This window comes from Oncorhynchus mykiss, chromosome 17 (assembly GCF_013265735.2).
Source record: "Oncorhynchus mykiss isolate Arlee chromosome 17, USDA_OmykA_1.1, whole genome shotgun sequence".
NCBI classification, from domain to species: Eukaryota; Metazoa; Chordata; class Actinopteri; order Salmoniformes; family Salmonidae; genus Oncorhynchus; species Oncorhynchus mykiss.
The window spans coordinates 69,002,144-69,022,412 of NC_048581.1; the positions used below are offsets into that span (position 1 = coordinate 69,002,144).

At 44.1% G+C, this 20,269-nt stretch overlaps 1 protein-coding gene across 6 annotated transcripts in view; it reads right to left on the reverse strand.

Annotated features, from left to right (window-relative positions):
• LOC110494467 (rap1 GTPase-activating protein 1) overlaps positions 1 to 20,269 on the reverse strand; it is a 130,669-nt gene that overhangs the window by 2,217 nt on the left and 108,183 nt on the right. For 5 of the 6 annotated variants that reach the window (XM_036950527.1, XM_036950530.1, XM_036950526.1 and 2 more), the window contains 11 exons: positions 19,987 to 20,090; positions 17,205 to 17,283; positions 16,997 to 17,050; positions 16,682 to 16,765; positions 16,303 to 16,403; positions 15,830 to 15,959; positions 8,250 to 8,405; positions 7,536 to 7,607; positions 7,347 to 7,433; positions 6,874 to 7,014; positions 3,472 to 3,581 (listed from right to left, as the gene is read on the reverse strand). In XM_036950527.1, coding sequence (XP_036806422.1) covers positions 3,472 to 3,581; positions 6,874 to 7,014; positions 7,347 to 7,433; positions 7,536 to 7,607; positions 8,250 to 8,405; positions 15,830 to 15,959; positions 16,303 to 16,403; positions 16,682 to 16,765; positions 16,997 to 17,050; positions 17,205 to 17,283; positions 19,987 to 20,090 — 1,118 coding nt within the window. Of the gene's footprint in view, positions 1 to 3,471; positions 3,582 to 4,194; positions 4,276 to 5,764; positions 5,885 to 6,873; positions 7,015 to 7,346; positions 7,434 to 7,535; positions 7,608 to 8,249; positions 8,406 to 15,829; positions 15,960 to 16,302; positions 16,404 to 16,681; positions 16,766 to 16,996; positions 17,051 to 17,204; positions 17,284 to 19,986; positions 20,091 to 20,269 lie in introns of all 6 variants that reach the window. The other variant, XM_021569547.2, reaches the window with a different exon arrangement.

Sequence of the window (20,269 nt, forward strand, 5' to 3'; positions counted from 1 at the left end):
TATTCAAGATTTTATTCATTTATTGCCACCGGGCCTGATGGTGTAACTGCTTACTGACTATACACTAACGTTACTGCATGATTGTAGCAGGTTTACTAATGCACTAGTTCTATTAGCTATGTTGACTAGGACGTTACTTTAGCTAATATGGGGACAACGATGTAGTATGTGTGTAATGGTTATGAAATGGTTTGGCTTGGAAAGGTTTTTCCGCCTGGTCACATACAGCTGATGTGTTGTTCATTGAAGTCCACACACAAAGTGAAAAGGTGAGACGAGGAGAGTGCATAGAGGCAAGAAGGAATACAACGAGGCTGCTATGAAAGTGAACTGTGTTTATGCATGATCAGGGGTGAATTCATTCCGCCGATTCTGTTGAAAAACGTTTTTTTAAACGGGGGATAAAAATACCTATCAGAGCTCTTGCACCATGAACTGACATGTTGTCCAACCAATCAAAGAGAATCAGTCTAGTACTGAAAGCATACGCTTCAGCTAGCTAGCAGTGCAAAAAATGTGGTGAGTATTTGACTCAGTTATGATATGAAGGTTTGGCTTGGAAAGTTTTTTTTGCCCGGTCACAGACAGCTGATGTGTTGTGCACTGAAGTCCACAAGCGAAGGGAAAATGTGAGATGAGGAGAGTGCGTAGCTGCGAGAAGAAATTAGACATTGATCAAAAGGATCATGCTGTTTCTATGTGGCTGCTAGGAAAGTGAACTGTGTTTGTGTGTGATCAGGGGTGTATTCATTCTGTCGAACAACTTTACTTAAACAGGATAAACATACCTGAATTTGTCTAATAGAAACACTTGTTTGGAACTGTTGGACTAATGATTACACCCTAGATAAGCTAGATGCAGACAAGAGTGTGCAAGGCGGTATTGAATGTGTCACTGTCTGTCCATGTGTCACTGTCTGTCATCTCACTTTTTTTCCGACCTGTGTTTTAAACTTTCATTCATGTAGCAACCTCATGATTGATATCGGGAAAATTAGAGTATCATGTGGTAGCCTAAACCTATCGATGTTACTGTCACGCCCTAACCGTAGAGATCCTTCTTTTCTCTATGTTTGTTTGGTTATGGTGTGACTCGGGTAGGAAAGTCAACAACCCACTACAAACGGACCAAGCAGCGTGGCCGGGAGGAGCAGACAGAGTGGACATGGGAAGACATTCTGGAAGGAAAGGGATCCTGGGCGTGGGAGGAGATCCTGGCTGGAAAGGATCGCCTGCTGTGGAAGCAGGTGGAAGCAGCGAGGAAGGCGGAGGCAGCTAGTAAAGGGGCCCAGTGAAACACAGGGTCACGGCTGGCAAGGAAGACCGGAAGGCCACTCCAAAAAAATGTGTGGGGGGGCACACGGTGAGGTTGGCGGAGCTAACTCCCCGTGCTCACGGTAGGGAGCGTGGTACTGGTCAGGCACCATGTTATGCGGTGAAGCGCACAGTGTCTACAGTGCGCATTCACAGCCCGGTGCTGTAATATTCCAGCTCCTCGCATTGGACGGGCTAGAGTGGGCATCCAGCCAGGACGGATGGTACCGGCTCAGCGTTCCTGGCCTCCAGTATGTCTCTTCGGCCCAGGATATCCTGCGTCGGCTCTGCGCACTGTGTCTCCGGTGCGCACAGCCAAGTGCGTCCTGTGCTGGCGCCCCACATTTGCCGGCGAGAGTAACCAGCCAGGACGGGTTGTGCCAGCTCAACGCTTGAGACCTCCAGTGCGCCTTCACGGCCCAGTGTATCCAGTGCCTGCTCCACGCACCAGGCTTCCAGTGCATCTCCCCAGTCCGGTGAGACCTGTTCCGGTTCCACATACCAGGCCTCCAGTATGTCTCCCCAGCCTGGTAAGCACTGTGGCAGCTCCAAGCACCAGGCTTCCAGTACGTCTCCTCAGTCCGGTGAGACCTGTTCCGGCTCCACGTTCGAAGCCTCCAGTGATGATCCATGGCCCGAAGCTTCCAATGATGATCCATGGCCCGAAGCCTCCAGTGATGATCCATGGCCCGAAGCCTCCAGTGATGATCCATGGCACGAAGCCTCCAGTGATCCATGGCACGAAGCCTCCAGTGATGACCATGGCACGAAGCCTCCAGTGATGATCCATGGCACGAAGCCTCCAGTGATGATCCATGGCACAAAGCCTCCAGTGATGATCCATGGCACGGAGCCTCCAGTGATGATCCATGGCACAGAGCCTCCAATGATGATCCATGGCCCGGAGCCTGCAGTGAGGATCCATGGCACGAAGCCTCCAGCGTTGATCTGCGGTCCGGAGCCTCTAGCGACGGTCCCCGGTCCGGAGCCTCCAGCAACCGTCCCCAGTCCAGGGCCTGCGGAGAGGGTCCCAAGTCCAGGGCCTGCGGCGAGGGTCCCCAGTTCGGGGTCGGCGACGAGGGTCCCCGCACCAGAGGCGCCACCAAAGTGGGGGGAGCCAGAGGTGGAGCAGGGACTGCGTCCCGCACCGGAGCCGCCACCAAATATAGATGCCCACCAGGACCCTCCCCTATAGTGTCAGGTTTGCGGCTGGAGTCTGCACCTTTGGGGGATAGGGTACTGTCAAGCCCCAGACCGTAGATATCATTTTATTCTCTGTGTTTGTTTGGTCAGGGTGTGACTGGGGTGGGAAAGTCTAGGCTTTCTGGTTCTTTGTTTTTGGCCGGGTATGATTCTCAATCAGGGACAGCTGTCTATCGTTGTCTCTGATTGGGAATCATACTTAGGCAGCCCTTTTTCTTTTTCTCAAATGGTGGTTGTTTTCTTTGTTAGTGGCAGGTATAGCCTTACAGAGCTTCACGTTCCGTTTTGTTGTTTCTTGTTTTGTTAGTGACATTTAAAAATAAAAGAATGTACGCTTACCACGCTGCACCTTGGCCAGGTCATTTCCTTGATGACGATCGTGACAGTTACATTGAACTGGGTGAATGGAATATGAATGACAGTCACCTAAACATGCTGTAATAGAAATAAGCCGTGCTCATAAACGACACTGACCGCCACTGCCGCTATAATGCATATCAGTTTATCGATGGGAAGAGTAAAACACCAACACGTCTCTCCAGTCACCTGGCAAATCTTTGAATGCCTCATCTCTTTACCCCAAAGGTTGTGTGTTCGAATTGCGTCGGTGACAACTTTAGCGTCTTAGCTAATAACCAACTTTAGCTAAACACAACAATGCATTTTGCAAGTACTTTAGCATGTTAGCTAGCCATACTCTAACCCTAACCGTAACATATCCCTAACCCTTAACCTGTCCCTAACCTTAATCTACCATTAACTTGCTAGCTAACATTAGCATGTGTCGCCATGTTATTAACGCAATGGCGACACAGTTGACCACCATGCAGAGTGACTTGGGGCATTGGACCATACTTCTGGTATGTTTCATTTCTCCATCTCTTTCTATGCTTTCTCTCTGACACCCCATTTTCCTCTTTCTTCTCCGGGTAGCTCAAGAAGCCCTCCTCTCACCTCCTCTCCTGCACTTCCTGGATGTTCTCGATCCCGATGGCGCTGCTCCGTCTGGCACTGAAGGGCCCAGACTTCTTCCTGGTGGGGCTCTTCCCAGGAATGATCAGAGACTGGGGAGGAGTGGCTAGGTTAGTCAGCCACAATACTATATTCCTCTAGCATGACTTATATAGTAAAGACAGAGGCTACTGTAGGGCTATAATACACAACTCGGTCTGTTTTACATTCAGTGAAAACGTGAACTCCATTCAAATAGGCATTTGTTGAATGGCATTTGTTGAATGTCATTGAGATTCTACAGCACAATGACTCAAATGCCTTCAGTATTTGATACTTGCTATCTACAACACATGAGAAACATTATGGGGGAACTAAAATGAAGTGACAGTGGCTTGTTGGTGAAAGACTATTTGAGCTACTCCATCATGTTGTATGAGTGAAAGAGAGGAATTGATATACAAAGGTAATAAACCAGTAATTATTTTCACAGACCTTTCCACTTTTGTGACGGATACTCTTCATAAAATCTTATTACCTAAATTATAGCTTTCTTACAACCCAGTGGTTTTACCCCACACTTGAGATGTAGAAAAGGATTGCTTGGCTATTGGTTTCAGCAGAAAGCAACAGTAATTGAGTCATGCAAAGAGACATAGAACTACACAAGTAAGCGAAGAAAAGAGCAGAGAAATAGCACAGTAGAAGGGAGATTTATACATGAACCTCTTCTATTGTTCCTATCCCTATGGCACTGCCGCGACGTCCATGATATCTACTGGGACTTTTCCCTGGGACAAGTAATGACTGAACCACACAGGGGAGGAGGAAGCAGAGAAAGAGAAGGGGATAAAGAGAAAGAGGATGAGAGTAGAAGATACAATAATACCCCACAACATTTCATGCAGCAGGTACCGTTTGAACAGCAAGGTACAAATTAGAATGTGAGCTCACAGTACACCATAAGACACAGAAGACAGGAGACATATTTAGCACATATTGAAAGGCCATTCATATTGAAAGGCCATTCACATTGAAAGACCATTCATATTGAAAGGCCATTCATATTGAAAGGCCATTCACATTGAAAAGCCATTCACATTGAAAGCTGGACTAAAGTTAGAGACCACAGAGTGCGGAAGGAAATTGAATAAGATACAGCTTATGGGCAGAATAGCCCGTGTAGCTTGGTCTCACTCTTCTTTCCTTGTAATGACAATGAACAAACACAAGGAGGAGTTTGTCAAATCACAAAGTGGACCTGTTTAAATAGGTAGATGAGAGGTAGAGAGATGGAAAGGAGGGACTGGCACAATCCAAAGGGCAGATTTACTTTTTGGAATGTAGGAAAAAGTCATTAGTAAACCAACAGTGAACCAACAGCTGTTTCTTTGAATTGCATGCCAGAGTACTTGCAACCTGTAAAGTGACACAAAGTGGAAAAAGATGCATGCATACACTTCTTATCTCGACAACTGCCTGCCATGTACAGCTCCATGCCAGACTGGCTTCCTGCAGCGCCCATTTAACACACATGACAGCAAGGTAACAAGGGAGGGCAAGGTAACACTCATGACAGCAAGGTAACAAGGGAGGGACTCTGGGTAGTCTGACAGCTAAACTCATCTCTTCGCAAATGGCTCTCAGGTTGCCAGAGAAAGCAAATCAAGCCTCACAATCTTATGAGACGCAAAAGTCCACAAAGTCTATGAAGTGGCACAAAGGGTTAAAGGTTCTTTGAGATCATTCACATAAAATCAACTTTCCAAAAAAGCACACCACCACCTTCTTATAGCCTCAACAGATCTGTGAGCAGATTATACCATCATACCAAGTCCAGTTACATCTAACATCTCTGATCATCTAACAACTGGATTTAACTATATGAAATGAATATGATTTAGGGTTGAGCATGACTTTGTATAACATGGAAGACACATTTCAGATGAATGTATTCAGTTGTACAACTGACTAGGTATCCCCCTTTCCCATTCTCATGACATGAAAATAAACACTACTGTAAAATAAACAGTGGTTCATTTGAAAAAGCCATGGAAAAAGTTATGGAAAAAGGCAAACTATGGCGGTGACTGATACCATATATGAAACACTGTGTTTAATCAAGGGATTTGAGCACAGGTAGGTGCAGGTGGCCAATGACTATCCCACAGTGGAGATAGGATAGTGTTTGTAGTAGTTGGTATTGGGTGTTGTTAGAGGAGGGTCCGTGTCTACTACAGGGGAGTCAGTAGACAGGCCCACGTGGGCCCCTGGTAATACCAAAAGGGTTACTTACTATCCCTGGGGTTTTGGGGGTCTCGGTAAAGCTGCTACTGAGACTAGTGGAGACAGTGTGTGGCTTCTTGTTACTGAGGCCCATGGCATCCATAGACTGGCTTCTGCTGCGGATCACCCGCTACAGAGTACAGAGAGAGATGAGGAGACACGATCGGTGAGTGTGTATGGACCCTAAACCTCACCTCAACCACACTAACCCTGAATTCTAATGATAACCTGTGATTGAGATTGTGCAGGACCGTATGTGAACACTTGAGAGCAGTGTAGATCAGTGAGAGGGAAAGAGTCTAAAAGAGAGAACATGTCTTTTAGTGGAAGAGAGGAGACAGTTCCAGTGCTTCACACTGACAGGTAGGTTTGAATGAAGTCTGAGGGTGGGTATTCAGAGGAGAGTGCATAATAATCCTGTAATGTCTTTCAAGTGTTCAGTAGACCCATCCATGAATGACGTGCAGGGCTGGAGAGAGACTGACAGAGAGTAAGAGAGATGCAGAGAAAGAAAGAGAGTGGAAAAGACAGAGGGAGAGAGAAAGTGAGACAGAGAATAAGAGAAAGGGACAGACAGAAAGAAAGTGGGAGGGACAGAGAGAGACAGAGAAAAGAGAGCAAGAAAAGAGAAAGAGAGAGAGCGAGATAGACAAGACAGAGCCAGAGAGGGAAAGAGCAGAGTGGCAAATTGGGAGCCATGCGGGCAGCCTCATCCGCTCCCTAATGAGAGGCCATTACAGTGTTCGTCAGAGACACACAATCACAGCTCCTCCACTGCCATGGCTCACTGCCCTGCCCAAGCTTCACCACCCTAATGGTCATTGATGGAGGGCTTAGAGTCAGAGTGCTGGATGCACATTGACAGAGACGCACCCAACTCTCTGATCCTCCTCTGGTCACGTGACACAGTGGGATACGATATGGCAATACCCAATCTTCAACAGCATCAGCGCACTTCCAGAGAGCAAAAACACTTCCTTTTCTGTGCCTTATTTTCCATGCATGAATACCCAGAATCCCTTCCAGGAAATAAAGAAAGCATTTATTTTTCAATATTCAACCTCTCTCATGCAGGTCAAGTGCCCGATTAAGCTTGCACCTCGCATAGTAGGGGGTTACCTTAAAGGACTCAAAGAAGCCCCCTCCCCCCCCAGCCCCATTCTCCAGTTTGTCCTCGTCCCCTCCCAGGCCCATCATGGACTGGCTGTTGATGTGTAGCTCCTCATACAGGGTCTCCAACAGGGCCGACCGCGTGCGCTCCTGACAACAACACACACTCATCAGTCAGAGGATAGTGTCCTCAATAAAAATCTATGACATGTAAACACTTGTGCAGACAATTCTGCAGGCATTCAGTGTACAATACAGTTCAACACATGAACGCACACACAGAGACACAAACATGTGCCTTTACAGAGATACAAACAAAGGAACATGAGCTGATAGTCTGCAAACGGCCATGATCCAGTCATTCACCCTCACATACAACATCCACACAAACACAGACAGACGGTACGGTAAATGGTGCAGCGAGAGCAGCGTGACTCCGCCCCCACACTGCATAGCATGCCATGGCACGCTCCTGCTCTCACCTCCAGTTTTGCAAACTTCTCAGCCTTGTAACAGGCATATTCCGCATTGATCAGCTTAGTGAACAGGAACTCATGGAACTCATGCCCCTAGAGAAGAAAGGGAGAGAGGAGGAAAGTCTGAATGAATATATGTTGTCCCTCTCATGGGCTCACCTAGTTTATCCATTATTTAGATTCATGACTTGTCACCTTTTTAAAGATGGCCGGGTCCGGTAGAGCGGGTCCAAAGAAAGGCACATCATCTCTCGCTGTCACAGACACCTGGAGGGGTAGAAGAGAGGTAGAATGTACCCAAATGACAGTCCATATGACTATATGAAACCACTAAATCTGTGACCTTAGAGAGCTTTTTATGTCTCTATTTTGGTTTGGTCAGGGTGTGATTTTGGGTAGGCATTCTATGTTCTCTTTTCTATGTTTTCTATTTCTTTGTTATGGCCGGGTATGGTTCTCAATCAGGGACAGCTGACTATCGTTGTCTCTGATTGGGAACCATACTTAGGTAGCTTTTTCCAACCTATGTTTTGTGGGTAGTTGTTTTCTGTTTAGTGTTCTGCACCTGACAGGGCTGTTTCGATTTCGTTTTGCACTGTGTTATTTTTGCTTCAGTGTTCAGTTCAATAAAATCATGAACACTTACCATGCAGCGCTGTGGTCCGGTTTTTCCTCATCAGACGACAATGACCGTTACAAAATCACATAACACTGACTAGCCTCTATAAACATTTATGAGGCAGGTAATAGGCAGGAACAAGCAGGACAGTTAGTTGCCAGTCAGTTACTGATTGATCTCTTATAAGGAATATGCAGGTTGCCTTGGGCCGAGTCTCTATGTATTGAAATAGGAGGATTGAACAGGTTTATAGACTGTGAGGAGTCCAACTATCCCTCGGCTAACATTACCTTGTATGTGACGTTGTCTGAGCAGGCATTCTCCACCTGCACCACCACATAGGCATGCAGGAAGTTGGAGGCTATCATGTCTGGCACAAAGGGTGTGTTTTCCTCCTGAAACAAGATGGCCACGATGTCGTTGCCTATGTGCCTCTTCCTCTGCAACTGCAAACACAACATTGTCACCATTACGGATATAAACTTAACCACTACATTTAAGTCAGCCAAGAACACTTATGTAGATTAATTAAATATGTAAATACTTCACTAAATGCATAGTCTACTACAGAAACAATTTGTAATTACTAATTGTAAGTATGAAATATCTCTATACAAGCAGTTTTCATAAAACAGTGGCGGTCATGTGATGCATATTGAAAGGCATAGGGCGGCCTATAACCCATTCAGTGATTGGAGACTGAAAAAGACAGGACCTTTTTCCCTGTATTGTGATTATAGGCCTCTGCAGCTTAGCTTCCTGCTCCCTAACATGTGTTGACTCACTGATCAGTCACCAGTTTCCATGTTATTCTGCACACCATTGTCAACATGGGGGAATTATTCTACACAGCAGGACCACATGACACCTGTTGATGAATGACATTTACTGCAGGGCAAAGTACTGTCAAAAAATAGCACAGAGCATATTGATTGTATGAATAAAACATTAAGGCAAATATTTATTTTCAGGGCTTTATGGATATTTACTCTCTTATTAGCTGCTGAATTGCTTTATAGTTGTGTATTTTGCCACTGTGTTTTACACATGAAAACAATCCACCATTTTCTTCAAGCACTGAAGAAATAAGGAAGAGTTGTTATTGTCATAGAGGCTTTATCTATTTAATAATCTCCTAAAAAAACTAAAGTGAGAGACTCAGGACTGATCACCTGACAAGGTCAAAGGCAGATGTAAGGCTCAAACAAGCCATTTTATACAGTAGTATCATTATGTTGAGCAGGGTTCTTGTGTTGCATGGATGGTCAGTGGGCAGTCTGAGGCCTGTTGTTGATGTTTGCACACACACACACGCACACACACACACACACACACACACACACACACACACACACACACACACACACACACACACACACACACACACACACACACACACACACACACACACACACACACACACACACACACACACACACACACACACACACACACACACACACGTTAGTAGGGGCCAGATGGTACCAGAACATCCACTATGCATGAGAGCAGATGGACAGCGAGTGAGTAAAAGCTGCCATGTATAACCATGGTGAAACACAGACATTCTATAATGAACTCAACACAGGCTCAACACAAGGTCAGCCTCAGCTTTAGACTGCTGGTTGTTTTCCTTCCTCTTCCTCTCAACACATTGTGTCTGTTCATCTTTGCCTTTATGTCGTTGGTGATTCACAGTGAATCTCTGATCGTCTTAGCCCACAAGGGTATCTTCTGTCTTTATGTGTGTCTGTCTGTCCACGTAGCTGAGATCTTCTGCTCATTCATCTCTTGAGAATAAGAGTCTCATTGGGATGGTTCTCCCAGGGGGGCAGGTGAGGTAGCTGAGGTCATTCAAAGCAGCAGGAGAAAGCATCAAGCCACCAAACTGTGTCCTCAAATGAGAAACTACATGTTGCCCCATGTTTATCTTCATGGAAGTGGCAACTTGTCATGAGAAATATCCCCTTCAGGTCATATCCCCACTGAGCACACCACTGAGCACACCAACAGGAGAAAATAATAACAGGTCTGTTCATGGTGGCTAACACTTGTGGATAGAGATATCATGTCGAATCCTTTCTACGTGCAGCAAGCTGGTGACTTCAGCTAACCACGTTTTAAAAACAGGTACAGTCTCCTTATTCCAAATGTTTCTTTTTACAATAACCATGCCATATTGTAAAGTTTTTTGTTCCCAGTGGGTTGAAGTCGTTAGGTGCTGTGACCTGCCTAAAACAGCTGTATCAGGGAATGGTATGAGGTTGCAGCTGTATACTTCTGAGAAAAAAATATCCTGCCAGAATGTGTGCAGTTTGGTGCATGACCAGAAGAGGTGACCCAGGGTACCCTCTGCAGATTTGCACTTAGGGCATATCGGAGAGGCAAAGGGGTAGAATGAGGGTAATTTGGTACAGGAATAGTGTAGTCTGTGAATCACTTTATATTGAATAAGTTGGTGTCAGGAGTTTATCGAGCACAAGTGAATATCTCGAAGGCAATCAGCCCAACAGTCATCAGTAATTTCCAATTTCCTTCCTCCCAGGTCTCCTTCAAATGTTGTGTGGATACAGAGTAATGTGCTGTAAAGTGATCTTCAAATCTGGAGATCAAACTCTTGGAGCCAGGGGCGAGGTTCATGAAAATATACAGTTCGTGGGCAGGTGGAATTGCCTCAAAATGTGGTATATTTATGCGAAAGCAGTTTCTTATCTGAAGATGTCAGAAGAAGTTAGATGCGGGGAGATTGTACATTTCCCTCAACTGTGCGAATGTGGCAAAAATATTATTGATGTAAAGGTCTATAATAGTAGTAATGCCCTTTCTCTTCCAGAATAAAACGTGTTGTCAGTTAGTGAGGGGAGGAAAGCAGTGTCATGGCAAATAGGGGTACAGACAGAGGTCTCCGGGAGACCAAATGTTTTCCTTATTTGATACCAACTTTTTCTTTGTTTTTGTTTTTTGCAAAAAGTTATTGCCAGTAATACCTGTAGGGGATTTAGTTGATGAAAAGAGAAGTGCTGGAAGAGAGGTGTTGTGTATATCTTGCTCAATAGCGAGCCATGAAGGGGTGGAGAGATCTACCATGCCAGGGAATGCATCCTGCCAATAAACCAGTGCTCTAGTATTTGCTGTCCAATAATAATGCTGAAAATTTGGCAGGCTCAGGCCACCTAATAATTTGGGCTTGATTATATGTTTTTTAGAGATATGGTGTACTCTGTATCCCCACACAAAAGGCAAGATAATCGAATCCAAGGATTTGAAAAAAGCTTTTCTTAAAAATATAGGCAGATTCTGAAAGAGAAAGGAATCTGGGGAGTGTAACCATTTTAATAGCATTAACACGGCCTATCATAGATAGAGGCAACACTCTCCAGATCTCAATGTTGCGCTTCAACTTCTCTATCATGTCGAGTTAGTTCATTTTATAAATCAATTTTAAGGGTCCTTGGGGATGACAGACCCTAAATATTTAATTTTGTGCCCTGTGATTTTAAAATGTATATTTTTAAGGAAGTCTGGGTTTAAGTCACCTTTAAGAGGCATGGATTTGCTTTTATCACAGTTTATAGTGTACCCAGAGAGTTCTCCAAGTGAAACGTTTGCGGTATCTGCAGTGGTCTTTGAGGGGTAGAGGTCTTGATAAAACGTTGTGAAACATGCATTAATTTCTTTTGGGTCCGTAGTAACAGCTCCTGTACTAGATTTAATTATATGAATAGTTCTATTGGCCTGTATACCTCTCAGCTGCACGCCAGTAGTTTATCCGGTTAGTCACCCAACTCAAAGTGTTTTTGTTTCATCTTTAATAGCATTGTGTTTACTTGGTTAGAGAGAATAGTATTGTATTCATATTTGAGTTGTATTATGTCATTCAACTTGGAAGATAAGGGCGCTTCCATATAGTCTCTCTCGAGCACCGGGAGCTGGGCCTCGATTTCTAATAATCTTCTCTGCGTACATTTTTTCATGGTAGCCTCATATGGTATTATATGCCCACGAATAACAGCCTTAAATGCCTCCCACAAAGTGGAGTCGGATACATCAGCAGTATCATTCTGGGACATATAGTCCGTAATTAAATTGGCTGTTTGTTGGTGAAATTGTTCATCATTGAGTAATGTTGGATTAAAGCACCAACTGAATTGAGGCTTTGTTCTGCCGAAATCCATTTGTAATGAAACGAGACTGTGATCGGAAATGATTATATTATGCTACTTGGTAGAGGTGACGTTAGATGTCAATTTAGAGTCTGTTAAAAACTAGTCAATTATTGTGTATGATTTATGCACATGTGAGAAGAAAGAATCATCCTTATCCGTAGGGTGTTGTAATCTCCAAATATCGACGAGGTTCATTGTTCCAATTAAATTATTCAAGACAGTAGTGGAATTCAGTGAAGTGGTAGGGCGAGCAGGAAGCCTATCCATATAAGGGTCCAAAATGCAGTTTAAATCTCCGCCTGTAAATAAATGTGTGGTTGATAAATCTGGTAAGAGATTGAAGACATTCCGAAAGAACCCTGGTTTCGGTGCATAAAGATTTTAAAATGTTACATGTTGTGATAGAATGTGGCCACAATACTAGGGGTAGCTTATAGTTGAAATGTGTTTGAATGGGATAGTTTTTCGAAATAATATGGCTACACCTCTAGCTTTGGATGAAAAAGTTGATTGATAAATACCCAACTACATTTTAATATCCACTGCTCTGTATGTTTTATGTGAGTTTCTTGCAGAAACATAATATCTCCAGATAAAGATTTCAAATGGGAAAAAAACGTTCCTCTTTTCAAATTTGTTCTCAAACCTTGTACATTCCATGAAAGAAGGGTAATGTCGCCACATCGTGGAGAAGTAGTAGAGTTATCCGTAGCCATAAGAAGTATTTATTTGGTCCTCAAATACATTAGAATTGTAGCAGTAGGGTTGGCGCAACACATAAAGAGCAAAGGACAAATGAAAAACACAAAAAAACATTCTCCACCTCCCTCCCCCGTCCACTAACCCAAACGAAGTGGAATATAAATTCCCCCATAAACACTGTGGAACTGTTGGACACTACAGGGAGACATACAGTTGAAGTCGGAAGTTTACATACATTTAGGTTGGAGTCATTAAAACTATAGTTTTGGCAAGTCGGTTAGGACATCTACTTTGTGCATGACACAAGTAATTTTTCCAACAATTGTTTCCAGACAGATTATTTCACTTATAATTCACTGTGTCACAATTCCAGTGGGACAGAAGTTTACATACACTAAGTTGACTGTGCCTTTAAACAGCTTGGAAAATTCCAGAAAATTATGTCATGGCTTTAGAAGCTTCTGAAAGGCTAATTGACATCATTTGAGTCAATTGGAGGTGTACCTGTGGATCTATTTCAAGGCCTACCTCCAAACTCAGTGGCTCTTTGCTTGACTTCATGGGAAAATCAAAAGAAATCAGGCAAGACCTCAGGGAAAAAATTGTAGACTTCAACAAGTCTCGTTCATCCTTTCCAAAAGCCTGAAGGTACCACATTCATCTGTACAAACAATAGTACGCAAGTATAAACACCATGGGACCAAGCAGCCGACATACCGCTCAGGAAGGAGACGCGTTCTGTCTCCTAGAGATGAACGTACTTTGGTGTGAAAAGTGCAAATCAATCCCAGAACAACAGCAAAGGACCTTGTGAAGATGCTGGAGGAAACAGTTACAAAGGTATCTATATCCACAGTGAAACTAGTCCTATATCGACATAACCTGAATGGCTGCCCAGCAAGGAAGAAGCCACTGCTCCAAAACCGCCATAAAAAAGCCAGGCTATGGTTTGCAACTGCACATGGGGGCAAAGATCGTACTTTTTGGAGAAATGTCTTCTAGTCTGATGAAACAAAAATAGAACTGTTTGGCCATAATGACCATCATTATGTTTGGAGGAAAAAGCTGAAGAATACCATCCCAAAAGTGAAGCACAGAGGTGGCAGCATCATGTCGTGGGGGTGCTTTGCTGCAGGAGGGGCTGGTACACTTCACAAAATAGATGGCATCATGAGACAGGAAAATTATGTGGATATATTGAAGCAATATCTCAAGACATCAGTCAGGAAGTTAAAGCTTGGTCGCAAATGGGTCTTCCAAATGGAGAATGACCCCAAGCATACTTCCAAAGTTGTGGCAAAACAGCTTAAGGACAACAAAGTCAAGGTATTGGAGAGGCAATCACAAAGCCCTGACCTCAATCACATAGAAAATTTGTGGGCAGAACTGAAAAAGTGTGTGCGAGTAAGGAGGCCTACAAACCTGACTCAGTTACACCAGCTGTCAGGAGGAATGGGCCAAAATTCACTCAAATTCACCCAGCATGTGGAAGGCTACCAGAAACATTTGACCCAAACAAGTTGAAGGTTATGCTACCAAATACTAATTGAGTGTATGTAAACTTCTGACCCACTGGGAATGTGATGAAATAAATAAATAATTCTCTCTACTATTATTCTGACATTTCACATTCTTAAAATAAAGTGGTGATCCTAACTGAACTAAGACTGGAAATTTTTACTAGGATTAGATGTAAGGAGTTGTGAAAAACTGAGTTTAAATGTATTTGGCTAAGGTGTATGTAAACTTCCGACTTCAACTGCAGGCTTGCTAACCAATTTATAATGAAACTAAATTAGCGTTCCTTCAGGTGGTGTGACTGGGACCCCTTACCCTGAGGTCTATAACAATTGCTCTAATAAAATAACTGAATTGAGCAAAACAATATCGTCAATATGTCCCTACTGGAACAGGGAAATCGGTCAGGTGCAGTTTTACCCACCAGTATAGGGACTATCACATCGCTGTCATATCTGAAAACAGTGGGGTAATCCGCCCTACCGATCACGGTGAACAACTACTCAGGACGGCCCTATGGGGTCCTAGACGTTGGTGGCTTTAGTAGTAATCCTGTCAACGAAAGACTCGGCATCCTGTGGTTTTTCGAACATCTTCTCTACCGTACCATGGGTAAGAATCAGCCGAGCAGGAAAGAGGAGGCCGTGTCTGATTCCCGCATCTCTGAGTTTCTTCCTAGCTCCATGAAAGGCCTGGCGCTGGTTACCTCAGCAGTGTAGTCTGGGTATATGCTAACCCGAGCTCCGTTGAAGGACAGGGGGAATTGCTGGCGGGACAGGCACAGAATATTTTCCTTCTCGGGGTCGTAGTGTATTTTGGCAATCATGACACGGGGCCGTGTAGCGGAGAACAAACCGTTGGAGTCTAAATTCTGCCACGAACTGTGTTGGTCTGCCTTTCTCAATTTTTTCTTCCAAGTCTGTGATTTTGATATTCAAACGTCTTGAACGTCCTTCAAGGTCAATTAGCTTGAGTTTCATAGTTTTGTTTGCTGTTAGTAGCTCTTCATACTGTCCCTCGAGGGTGGCAATGCGTTTCTTGTGGTCACCTGCGTTTCCTTCCAGATCAATAATGCGGGTTGTATGTTCAGCCAGGGAGGCTTGCACCGATTGTAAGGATGAGTGGAGATGATTAAATTGAGTGTTCATGTCCTCTTCCATTTTTTTGATAGCTGCTAATATAATAGTCGGTGAGGGCTCTGAGTCAGGGTTAGCCATGCATTAGTTTCCCTTTGGCCGCGTTTCTCATGGAGTTGCTCATTGTAGCAGTTTGGTCGGGCAAAAGTAATAGCATTGTGTATAATTGAAATTTAAGCAAAAGTGAGGATGAGGTAGTCAGAGAAGCGTCTACTCCATGTGGTGCTCACTAGTGCCCCCTGTTCCCCAGTGATGTTTCTTGATTGAAATTAAGTAGATATACTATACTTCCAATCTAGCTACTGACAGACATAATGACAGACAAGACAGGGCCTGACAGCTAGTTACCTGCTGAGAGTCTCCCTCTGTATATGGCAGCTTGGTGGACACGTGGAACATGATCTCCTTGTTGTGAAAGTTAGTGTAGACAGACTCTGTTCCTGTCTGGCCGTGGGTGACGTCCAGTCCTCCTCTGAACCTGCAGAACCAGAGCGTGAACCAGACCGTTACATCACCAACAGCAGTAGCAGGTCGTCTCAGACTCAGTGCAACCAGCCAGTGCATCCACACCACTCTGTCTCATCCATCATAGAGTGAATGCCAAGGGCAGTTATCCCCTTCCACTCAATCATGATGTCCGTATCACTCAGAATATTATATTGCTCTAAATCGAGAGAATCAGAGCAGATCTACCATAATAAACAAGGCTTTAGACGTCTGAAGTGTCATCATTCAGGGAGTCATGTCAAAGTCAATTGTAATCGAGAGACATGACCAGTCTTTCATCTGCCATGTCAATACCATTCTAAGGCCACGCTTACCCTTTAAAGTCATGGAGCTCAATCTTGTCCCCCAGAAACTCCAAGAACTCCACAAAAGCAGGACTCTCGTCGCTATTCCCAAATAGCTCCTCTTCGGTGGTCTGCAGGGAGAAATACAAGGCTGTGAAGAAGTATTACATCTGAGCTCAACAGGAAATCAGTCAGGCCTCCTTTGGAGGAAGGACAGCAAATCCTCTTAGTTTGGGAAGGAGGGAGAAGCTCACACACCTAAACTCTCCTGAGAATGGCTAAGCTGGAGTCTTATGATGACCAGGAAGTAGCACAGTCATAATAATACTCCAAATATGGGAAGCAATCAACTGTTATAAATGTATATGACTTTATAGGATTTTACCACCACAGGCTATATACCACTCACCTGGCCAAACTTCTGATAAATGACTCCAAACTTGAAATTGTTGCTGATGACATGCTCATCAAAGGTGACAATGAGCCTTGAAGCCTGGGAAAAATGAGAATTGGACATTCAGCAGAGTCAAGGTGAAGGGGACTTGCAATGTAAAGCGGTGAGGGGGAACATAAACACACTGTAGTTGAGAAATAAAACATTAAAACAGCAATAAAGGCTCCTTGTTGGACCATACTATTATTGTATTGTAAAATAGCTACTCCATTGTAAATGTACAGAGCTGACCAGGTAACTAAATCATTTCAAGATTAATACAGAGCCTACCTTTGGGTAGAGGACTGGGTAAAATCTGTCCACATTTACCTCTTCAAATACCAGCTGCAAAATAAAAAAGTACCTTAAACTTTTCCTCCTGCCATTGCAACTTTATACAATAACTTCATTTCAACTTCACATCCAGTAAATCCCTTTCCAACCATTCTCCACCGGGCTAGAGCATTAACATCTCCTTCTGGACTGTCCATCATCCTACCTTGGCCATCTGGACCACGTTGGGGAACTCAGTCAGGCAGGAGATAGGAATCACATCATGGTGAGTTTTTAATTTGGTCCTAAAAGACAAATTGATGGAACAGTCACATATATATTCACCATTCTTTCTTTAGAGATAGGATTCTCATGTCAACACTTTGGTTCCATTTAAAAAAAAAACTTCCCGTTTTGTTGACATCCCTGTTGATGCAAATGTGACGCAAAACCAATGTGGATAATCTTTCTAAGGATGCTGTGTAGACACAATAGTGATTTGCATAGCCAGCCTTGCCACAGTCAACTATGAGCAACACAACCTGTTCACACCTGCTGTCTTTTCAGTGACAGCACAGCAGGCACATGAACCGACATACCTAGGTACTCTCTGGCATACACCCCCTGCAAACTGAGCACACTAACTAACAAAACAACCATTACAGCTGGAGTGCACTCTCTAGGGTTGTAAAATTAATTCACAGCTTTTATGGAATGTTACTACTCTATCATTAGTGTTATAACGTGGTGGAATTGATCATTTCACAGTGAGCGAGCATGTTGGGTAGAGGTGGGTGTGTTTGTGTTAGCACAGTGCACAGGGGGGCCTGGCCATTGTTTAAGGCTAGAGTGCTGCCATGCTGAGCTAAATTAACCTCTCCCTGAACACATACAGTGGGGCAAAAAAGTATTTAGTCAGCCACCAATTGTGCAAGTTCTCCCACTTAAAAAGATGAAAGAGGCCTAGGTACACTTCAACTATGACAGACAAAATGAGGAAAAAAAATCCAGAAAATCACGTTGTAGGATTTTTAATGAATTTATTTGCAAATGATGGTGGAAAATAAGTATTTGGTCAATAACAAAAGTTTATCTCAATACTTTGTTATATACCCTTTGTTGGCAATGACAGAGGTCAAACGTTTTCTGTAAGTCTTCACAAGGTTTTCACACACTGTTGCTGGTATTTTGGCCCATTCCTCCATGCAGATCTCCTCTAGAGCAGTGATGTTTTGGGGCTGTTGCTGGGCAACACGGACTTTCAACTCCCTCCAAAGATTTTCTATGGGGTTGAGATCTGGAGACTGGCTAGGCCACTCCAGGACCTTGAAATGCTTCTTACGAAGCCACTCCTTCGTTGCCCGGGCGGTGTGTTTGGGATCATTGTCATGCTGAAAGACCCAACCACGTTTAATCTTCAATGCCCTTGCTGATGGAAGGAGGTTTTCACTCAAAATCTCACGATACATGGCCCCATTCATTCTTTCCTTTACACGGATCAGTCGTCCTGGTCCCTTTGAAGATAAACAGCCCCAAAGCATGATGTTTCCACCCCCATGCTTCACAGTAGGTATGGTGTTCTTTGGATGCAACTCAGTATTCTTTGTCCTCCAAACACGACGAGTTGAGTTTTTACTAAAATGTATATTTTGGTTTCATCTGACCATATGACATTCTCCCAATCTTCTTCTGGATCATCCAAATTCTCTCTAGCAAACTTCAGACGGGCCTGGACATGTACTGGCTTAAGCAGGGGGACACATCTGGCACTGCAGGATTTGAGTCCCTGGCGGCATAGTGTGATACTGATTGTAGGCTTTGCTACTTTGGTCCCAGCTCTCTGCAGGTAATTTACTAGGTCCTAACGTGTGGTTCTGGGATTTTTGCTCACCGTTTTTGTGATCAGCCCCAGTTCGAGGGAGATTATCAGTGGTCTTGTATGTCTTCCATTTCCTAATAATTGCTCCCACAGTTGATTTCTTCAAACCAAGCTGCTTACCTATTGCAGATTCAGTCTTCCCAGCCTGGTGCAGGCCTACAATTTTGTTTCTGGTGTCCTTTGACAGCTCTTTGGTCTTGGCCATAGTGGAGTTTGGAGTGTGACTGTTTGAGGTTGTGGACAGGTGTCTTTTATACTGATAACAAGTTCAAACAGGTGCCATTAATACAGGTAACGAGTGGAGGACAGAGGGCCTCTTAAAGAAGAAGTTACAGGTCTGTGAGAGCCAGAAATCTTGCTTGTTTGTAGGTGACCAAATACTTATTTTCCACCATAATTTGCAAATAAATTCATTACAAATCCTACAATGTGATTTTCTGGATTTTTTTTCTCATTTTGTCTGTCAGAGTTGAAGTGTACCTATGATAAACATTTTAGGCCTCTCTGATCTTTTTAAGTGGGAGAACTTGCACAATTGGTGGCTGACTAAATACTTTTTTGCCCCACTGTAGTAGGGGATGGAAATGTGGACACGACTGCTTAACAAACACTATTAGAGGCTGAAGCAGACATATGTCCTCTGCTCTGGGTCAGGTGTTATTGAAAAGCGCCTGCAGTCTTTTAATGGCTGTATTGTCCTGGAACAGTGTGAAGAGAGCCTGAGAGGAGGCCACAATGAAAGAAGAGAGAGAGAATAATGAGAGAGAGAGAGAGAGAGAGAGAGAGAGAGCGAGAGAGAGGGGAGGGCACGTGGGGAGAGAGATAGAGAGAGTGGTGAAGACAGAAGAGAATGGGGGAGAAGGGCAGTGGGCAATAGAGAAATGAAATAAGAGAAGAGACAAATAGTGTGTAGCACAGGAGGCTGGTGATGGAGGACTTCTCATAATTATCCCTGGAATAGTGTGTGCATGGAATGTATCAAAATGTTGTTGTTTTTGAACCAGTCCATGTATTATTTTCCATGCATTACTATGAACCTGTCCTCCCCCAATTAAGGTGCCACCAGCCACCTGTGAAGTGCAGAGAGAATGAGGAGGCAGGGGAGAGATAAAGATAATATGAATGGTACCTTAGCAGCAAGCAGAGATGCTCCTGGTCCCCGATGACATCATACTTCATGGAGAAGACCAGGTGGCCCAGGCCGATGTCCATGGAGTAGTAATTAAAGTGTTCCTATAGAGACATCACCAGAAGGTACACTCAGATAACAAATAATCCACACTTCAGGCAATGTTCATTATTCCTCTTACTGGCCCAGTCCCCCTCAGCCCAGTTCCTCTCAGCCTAGTCCCCCTCAGCCTAGTCCCCCTCAGCCCAGTCCCCCTCAGCCCAGTCCCCCCCAGCCTAGTCCC